General features: G+C 42.6%; 2 protein-coding genes and 1 non-coding gene across 5 annotated transcripts in view; all 3 read left to right on the forward strand.

The window, feature by feature from the left end:
* Positions 1 to 3,285: 3,285 nt before the first annotated feature.
* On the forward strand, positions 3,286 to 4,564 carry LOC138411110 (protein PERCC1). The gene is made up of 3 exons (XM_069529844.1): positions 3,286 to 3,411; positions 3,515 to 3,541; positions 3,648 to 4,564. Exon 3 carries the CDS (start codon positions 3,663 to 3,665, stop codon positions 4,500 to 4,502), a length of 840 nt encoding a protein of 279 aa, XP_069385945.1. The 5' UTR covers positions 3,286 to 3,411; positions 3,515 to 3,541; positions 3,648 to 3,662; the 3' UTR covers positions 4,503 to 4,564.
* A 256-nt stretch (positions 4,565 to 4,820) lies between these two features.
* Positions 4,821 to 4,902, forward strand: trnal-aag (transfer RNA leucine (anticodon AAG)). The gene has a single exon. It is a non-coding gene; the product is annotated as a tRNA-Leu (tRNA).
* A 1,675-nt stretch (positions 4,903 to 6,577) lies between these two features.
* The window catches only part of pdia2 (protein disulfide isomerase family A, member 2), a 4,885-nt gene continuing 3,219 nt past the window's right edge, over positions 6,578 to 8,243 (forward strand). For all 3 annotated transcript variants that reach the window (XM_069529771.1, XM_069529773.1, XM_069529772.1), the window contains exons 1-2: positions 6,578 to 6,936; positions 7,961 to 8,167. In XM_069529771.1, coding sequence (XP_069385872.1) covers positions 6,672 to 6,936; positions 7,961 to 8,167 — 472 coding nt within the window. In that variant the 5' untranslated portion in view covers positions 6,578 to 6,671. The remainder of the gene's footprint in view (positions 6,937 to 7,960; positions 8,168 to 8,243) is intronic.

An 8,243-nucleotide genomic window follows, 5' to 3' on the forward strand; every position in this document is an offset into this window, starting at 1 on the left:
ATGGATCTAAACTATTGACTAACTACACTAGTTGACCCACTGGTTACCATCTGCAGTGAGGCTTTGGAGAATATTTAGCTCAGAAGCCTTAATAAGCAGCATCAAGGGCCGGTTCAACAGAGCCAGAGGTGCTCACAGTCGACTCCCTAACAACTGGTTCGTCCAGTCCAGACTGTGCAGCATGAAAAACAAAGATTAGGCAATATAACGGCAAGACGACGGGCTGTAAGAACTTGTCCCGGTGATGAAATTGAGAAGGATCTGATATTTCTGTCACGTCCTGAGGTTGTGTCCAGAGATGGGAAGAGAGAGAGCGGTAGATCAAAGACGACCCGGTGGAGAACAGTGATGGCTGAGCTGGAGGAGAAGGGTAAGAATGAGTCTTAAAGCTAATGAAGATACCTGATTAACTCCTGAATCCACGTTCTCTCAGCTACACGTTGGTGTGAGTTACAGATTTCTTGCTCTTGTTTCAGCAGCAGAAAAAACTGCCAACTGTGAATCCACATTTAGATTCAGATCTATATCATTCTTTATTTGGATCAGCAGCAAATTGCACACAATCATAGATATCAATCAGTTTAATGACTTATCTGGAACAATCTGGAATTTATGAGTTCTTTCTCGACCCATGTCTCATCCTTTCACCAAGTTCCACGGAAATGCATTCAGCAGATTTTGTGTAATCCAGCTGACAAACAAACGAAGAGGAGTGAAAACCTCCTTTCCAGAGCTTCTCCCTCCTAAAACTCTAAAAGCTGCCTCTGACTTGAGTCTGATTCTCGTGTCAGTCCGTCAGAAGACAGGAGCACTCACATAAACGCTTTCATCGTTTTCATCAAAGCACTTTTTTCCGCTGTAAGAGCACCTGTCAGTCGAGAACCTGACAGCAGAGAGGGGTTTGGGTTCTGGCAGCTGCGGATCCGCCTCCAGCTCTTCATGCAGTTTTTGTCAGCTCTTTGCACACAACTCATCTGTGAAGTCAAACCACAGCCTTCCTGTTGTCATGGCAATGATCTGATCCTGAACCTGTGCCAGGAAACTGGAGCCGCTACTTCCTGATGTTGCACAATAAACACAGTGAGACCTGGGGAAATAGTTTTCAAACTAGAGGAGCGATTATAGAAAAGGAGTTCAACTTTCTGACACGATTGTGAAGGAGGACACAGACCCTTATCAAGCTATTATATCTTTATTTTCACTCCTCTGTCCTGCTTTATGTGTTTATAGTCTGCTGCAGGATTTTTCACTGTATGAACCTGCTCAGTGTTAAACTATAGATGATAAACTGTCACATTTAAAAAGAAACGATTACAAATTCAATTCTTGAAATGATGCACTGGCCATTTTATATATGAATTCATAGCTTGGTTGGTGCCAGAAAGACACACTGTGGGTAATTGAGGAGAAAATGTTAATTTGAATAACGTAACGTTTGACTTTTCTTAATTTATCAAACTTTTAGGTTTATGCTTTTGTACATTATTTGTAAATTTGATCAGGTCATTAACATGTACCTGACCTGCACTAATTCTGTGTGTGTGTGTGTGTGTGTGTGTGTGTGTGTGTTCATGTGCTTGTGTGCCTAAAAACGTGTGTAATTTATTGTCGTGCTCTTGAGAGCTGACATATTGCCGCTATTGATCTTTAGCCCTAAAGTCAACACAGAAGCCTGGATACTGATGACAGGGAGGCCACGGGAGCCAGGGTGTCCTGATAACACACACACACACACACACACACACACACACACACACACACAACACACACACATTAACACACACACACATTAATGCTTGACGTGCACATGTGTACAGAGTTACAGATGTCCGTAAAGGTCAGTAAAATCTAGTGAAGTGCAGAAGTTACTCAGTGAGACTTCATCAAATCATTGCATGTCACTGTTTAATTCTAATTAAGAGTTTAAGAAAGATGTCAATGTTTTCTAAGTTTCATAAATTCAGGGACGTTTCCTGAAAAGCACAAACACTGAGGCTGTTATGGAAGAAGACATTTTATCACTAACTAAAGATGCATTAAAACAATGTTAACATCCATTTATGAATAGATATTTTATATTTGTTCAGGTTTATATGTGTAACTTACATCATGTATATTTTAATCTTAATAAAAAGTCAAATACTCTTCAGGCCTAGAAATCAGTTGGAAAACACCTCATTACATTTTAGGTAAGCTAAAATGGGCGGGGCACTGAGCGGCACAGAGGAAGTGAAGTTGGACATTTTGAGAGACGACAGAATGAACTAACATATTGTTGGTTTAGCTCTTTTTGTTGACAGTCACAAAAACCTAAATCGTCTCCAAACGTATCTTTTAAATCTTTTAAACTTATCTGTTATTGGTTCATTGTCATGTCAAGTTCTAACCTGCTCATCAGGGACAGTCTGTTGCTTTGGGCACTTTGCTCTGCCTGATCTGTTTTCACCTCAGAGTTTAATTCTAGCTCAACAGCTTCAGGTGGAACTGACACAGCGTCTGAGAATCAAATCATCATCTGCATCATCTTACATTAATTATTAATTATGTCACTTTGCTGCCAGTATGTCGCCATCACTGCTGTTTATCTTTGTTTGATTTTATATTTTTTATACTTTAAGTTTTATTTTATTTTAAACCATAATTGAACAGGCTGTGTTAATGTAACACTCACCTTTGTACAGCTTCAGTTATTTATCTTTAAATCTGTATTTATATTTGGCTTCAATACTCCTTGTGTCTTTCAATCACCTTACACTTAAAATATTGCAATATCTCCATCAGCACATACTTCTTTACAGTGACAGCTCTGCAGTAGTTCTGGTGGTGAGACCTTCATCTCACAGTGAACTGGACTCATCTTGACCTTTTATTATTCTTATGCTCTTGTGTTTGACTGGATGCCTAAATATCCCTCAGGATCAATAAAGCATCCATCATCTATCATCTATCTATCGATCTGTTGGACGAGGATTGGCTTTTGGGAGTTTGACGTGGTTGTTGTTGCATCTGATTAAAGAGGAAGAAACACTGGAGAGCGTCATGCATTGTGACGAGCTGCATCTGACTGTATCTCCGGTGTTGTTGGAGACGAGTGTTGGGCTGATGTCAGTGCAGAGTGTTCCCCTTTAGAAGTCAAAACAGCATGTGATTTGATTTCACGCTCTTTTTATCCTTTAACTAGCTCGATAACGGGGACGGAAAAGGCAACTGAGCGTGTGTCTGTGTGTGTGTGTGTTCATAACAACTCTCCATCATCCCCTGGCAGAGGATCCATTAGCCTCGGACCCCCTCCCCGGTTTCCCAGTGATAAAGTAAACAAAGAGTGTTTGACCAATTCGACAGTCAAATATTTGTTCTGGAAGCTGCCTCATCCGACGGGAGACACACACACGTCTGCGACCGTGTGCTGAGGTATATATACAGTGACAGTCCCACCGGACCAGTATTACACATGCACGTACACAAACAGAAACGTGGATCCATCAGTGACCTGACCAGACCTTTTCTTCAACAGATTCTCAGCTAATTTCCACTTCTCTGGGTAATAAACCTTTCACTTTTTAAACCAATTTCAAAGATTTGATTCTGTCACCATCCTTCTCTCCTGTTACACTCTCACCTCTTGTCTCCTGTGATCGTCTCCCCAGCGTTGACAGGCGAACATGGCGGCAGGCGTCATCAGGAACTTCCTCGTCCAGGCCCAGACTCCAGCCTACTTCCCCTTGATGTTCCAGAGCTCTCTGTGCAAGGGCGGCAATGAAGAGGAGGGAGAAGAGAAGCAGGAGGAGAAGCCGGAGGAGAGGGAAGATGAAGAAGAAAGAGAAGAAGAGGAGGATGATGAAGAATCTGAGACTCAGGAGGAGGAAGAGGAGGAGGAATGCCTAGAGGAGGTTTTTCTGAACCCGGCCCACTGCGCTTTTGATGTGACCAAGCAGCTGCTGACCTTCGCAGACCTCATCAGTCGCGATGTTCAGAGATATTTCGGACGCTGCTCCGGTGACCAAGAGGCTTGTGACATCTACAGCGACTCCGTGTCCATCACAACCAGCGGGCGCCTGCGTTACTACGACGACCTGCTGAGAATAGCGAGAGCAGGAACTCCGGAGGAGCAAGAAAATGGCTTCGTGACTGATCAGGAAGCAGTTGGGGTTGCAAAGGGCAACTCCATTTTGGGGCCCCTCGCTGAACTGTTCGACCACGTGGGCCCGAGTCAGGGCCGCGGCCGACCGATGATCAAACGGCATCTCCCGCTCAGTTTCTGGACAGAACCGATCCCCTGCTGCTCCCTGAACAGCTTCACTAACACACCTGACGTCACAAACACGAACACACCACAGGGCGGCGCGCACACAGACACTGACACACACATGCCCTTTAACACACACCACAACACACACGCCCTGGACAACAATCAGCTGGACTTCAGTGACTTGCTGGCGTACTGGGAACCGAACCCTGAGCTCACACACACACTGTCGGAGAACACGCACATGCAGCATTGAAGTAAGTGTAAGAAGTGTCGTGTTCGTCATAGTTTTGATTGTGCAAAGTTTAATAAAAAGAATACATTGAAGTGCACAGTTTTTCTTCTGCTTTTTAAGGGTCAGTTCACCCAAATGCAAAAAAAACTTTTATCTAACAGCATCGAGTCAAACAGTCACGTCTGATCTTCTGTGTCTCTGAGATCTTAACCCTGATGCAAGAGAAGTGAATGGAACCAAGGTTCTCGGTTCAAGTCTTGGTTTTTCTGTTTTTCTCTGTGAAACACTCTAAATCGTCCATAGGGGTGAACTTGAGTGCCAGGAAGCCTCAGTCTCACAGGTAGCGTGGCCGAGCGGTCTAAGGCGCTGGATTAAGGCTCCAGTCTCTTCGGGGGCGTGGGTTCGAATCCCACCGCTGCCAGGGTTTTGTGATGTAGATCAAGGAGCAGTTGTTAGTTACTTTGAAGTTTAGACTAAGTGGCAATGCTTTGATCCTCATGAGGTAGAACTGTGACTATAGTTAAGTGAATTTACAGCTCTGCCCCCTCTGACAATCTGCTGCAACAGAGTACGAACTGTGTTGCGTACTTCTACAGCTATGACTAAAAACAAATATACATTTCCAACTCGCACTGCAACACATGATTTGCTGTTTTTCTGCTCCAAACCGAACATGACGTCATTCCTCCTCCATGTTTGATTTTTCACGTTTCATCACACAAAGTGTTCCACACTCCAGTTCAGTTCAATTTTATTATATGTGCTTTATCTCAAGGTCTTTTACATAGAACGTCAAGACCTTCAAAAATATAGAGAAACTCAACAGTTCCCACGATGAGCAGCACTTTGGCGACTGTGGAGAGAAACAATTGGCGGCAATGCACCTAAAGAACTGCCATAAAAAATATGTTGCAAGTTTCTGTGAGATTTTGAGTCTCTGGAATTGTCACTGTGAAATAGTTTCCTACAAACGGCAAGTGTGTGGTCTGAGTTCCTGGCAAATGTGTCCAGTGTGTGTGTTCTGAAGATTATAAGATTAAATCTGTCAGTATGGTCTCCCACTTTTTTTAATTTTTTAATTGTTTGAGTTGAAAATCCTCCAGTGTGCAGCAGCCCTGACCTCAGGTTGGAGGCTGAACCCCAAATTGTCCCTGAAAGCTGTGCTGGCAGTGAAGGAGTCATGTGTGATAGAGGAAGTGTATGAATGTGTGTCCCTCAAGGAAAAGACGTATAAATAATGGATCTGTTGAGAAGACTCTAATCAGCTATTAGCCTCATTATTATTCATTTCTCAATCCATTTCAGGAAATAGTTCGAGCAGATTAGTTTAGATCAGATCGATTTTATTGTCTAACTCAGTGGAAATGTGTCTTTGGCTTCTCGTTAAATACAATACAAGTACATAAAATACACACACAACACATTCAGTATATACCACATGCAATACAATAGTGCAAATGAACAGGTAGCACCAGGTACATAAATAAGATCAATATCATAAGATAACAGTATAAAAATAACATTCTAAGATTCCCTGTTAATAGTTTACTTCTGAAGTCTAAACAGCTAAAGGGAAATATACAGATAACGCTCCTGTCACTAATGCAAATCATGAATCTGTTGACAATGTGCTCATGTGATCCTGAAATTTGAATTTTAGCCGGAGGCAAAATAATAATTTCTGTGTGAATGAAACATTTGCATCAAGGCAGGACAGCTAAGAGTGTTTTCTGTAGTTTAATAAAATAAGAAGAGAAGGTGACAGAAAACCGAGGAGAGGAGGAAGATAAATCCATGTAATATCCCTGTTTTTAGGTAAATGAGGCCCAGAGTGCAACTGAGTATATTTATCCACATGTTCCCGTCTGTCTGGTGAAAACCTCTGATAGTAAACAGGATCATTTTCAAGAAAAGGGAGGAGAAACACAAATGGATGAGTGTACGTGTGAAACCTAAACAGTAGATCGGACAGTTTTCCCAATTCTGGACTGTACAGGGCACCGCCTGATTGGCTCAAACTGGAAAGAGCGTAACTCCTGATTGGATGAGCAGGAAGGCCAGTAACAAGTCGACACACACACTCTCCATATTAGACACATAAAGGTAGAAACCTGCAGGGACACATGTACTGAAGGTGTCCACTACCTGAGCGGAGGCACCAGAGCAGCCGGACACGGGAAAACAGCCGACATGAGGACGCACACGCTTCTGTCCCTAACCCTGCTGGGCCTGCTGCTGTGGGCCTCCTGCACCCAGGCCAACGACTCAGAGGAGAACAGTGACTCAGAGACAGAAACACCAGAGGAGAGAGATGAAGAAGCTGCAGGAGAGTCAGAGGAGGAGGAGAAGAAAGAGAAAACAACAGAGATAGAGGAGGAGAAAGATGTGATGGTTCTCCACATCAACAACTTTGACAGAGCTCTGAGCGAGAACCAGTTTCTACTGGTCGAATTCTGTGAGTAGTTGCGATGTAATGTATAAATATAAATAACTGAAAATCAAATGAACACTTTTGATTTAGTTTTACATTTTTACAAACCAGAACTTTACTTGTCATATGACCTCCTACCTATGAAATCAAAAAGAAATAAACATTGAAATTGGAATGTTTCTTTGTGTAACTCAATCTCACCTCAGAAGAGTCCATATTCATTTTGTAAATTAACATTATTCTATTGTATAGTCTTGTTTCATTCTTCGTTCTGGTTTTACAATCAATTCAAGTATCTGTAGCATGCACCTCTGATATTTGATATATGTCTCCTTAAGCTCAGATTCAATTCACTTCTAAAATGTTTTCAGTTTCTCCTTAAACAGTTTTTCCAAAAACCTTGAATTACTGTGCAATTCTTACGAAAATGAATCACATCTGTTTGCCTTCCTTTAAACATCTGTGTTGCTTTTTATCACAAACCAGATTTTGTGTTATAATATCATGCAGATGTGTATTTTGAAAAGAGGACGTGCAGATGTGAGCTCTTTTATTTTAGAGTGAGAACAAAAAACAAAATGTTAAATGAGCAAAGAGGGTAATTTTCCGCCTTGGGAACAAATATGCTTTGATAATAGGTCTTAACCTAATAGGAAAAAACTGTGGGATACGACCAAAAGCTGCAGGAAGAGCTGAGTATGTGAACCTTTAGTTTAAATGTCTGAGACTTTCCTGCATTTCTTTCTGTTAAAACCTTCTCATGCATTGATGCGTTATCATGCAAATGCATGTGCACACAAGTGGCCTCTCATGTCCAGATGTTCTCCAGGTTCATTCTCCCACACATGAGCTCAGTCGTGGCAGAGAGGTCATCAAACAGGATAAAGCCTGAAGCCAACTGCCACCATTGCTATCAGCAGCTTATTTCCATGTATATCTGGACAAGTGCTGCTGATAGTGACAACAGGGCCGAGGCCTGTTTTAGTTCCTAAACACCTCTCAGGTCCCAGTTTGTCTCCTGCATGATCTGCGTGTGTGTTTTCTGCAGATGCCCCCTGGTGTGGTCACTGCAAGCGTCTGGAGCCGGTGTACGCAGAGGCTGCTGGGAAACTGAAGGAGGAGGAAGCCACGATGCGTTTGGCCAAAGTGGACGCCATGGAGGAGAAGGAGCTGGCTGAGGAGTTTGACATCGGAGGTTTCCCCTCTCTCAAGCTGTTCATCAACGGAGGCCGCAAGCAGCCTGTCGACTTCACTGGTAAACACACATGAAGCACAAACACACACACACACACAAGCCCAGAGGATTCATTTAAACTCATTAAAAAATACAT

The sequence above is a fragment of the Paralichthys olivaceus genome, chromosome 8 (assembly GCF_024713975.1).
Source record: "Paralichthys olivaceus isolate ysfri-2021 chromosome 8, ASM2471397v2, whole genome shotgun sequence".
Taxonomy (NCBI): domain Eukaryota; kingdom Metazoa; phylum Chordata; class Actinopteri; order Pleuronectiformes; family Paralichthyidae; genus Paralichthys; species Paralichthys olivaceus.

What these genes read in the sequence shown, in the direction of transcription:
- LOC138411110 (XM_069529844.1), top strand. Translation starts at nt 3,663, where the DNA reads ATGGCGGCAGGCGTCATCAGGAACTTCCTCGTCCAGGCCCAGACTCCA.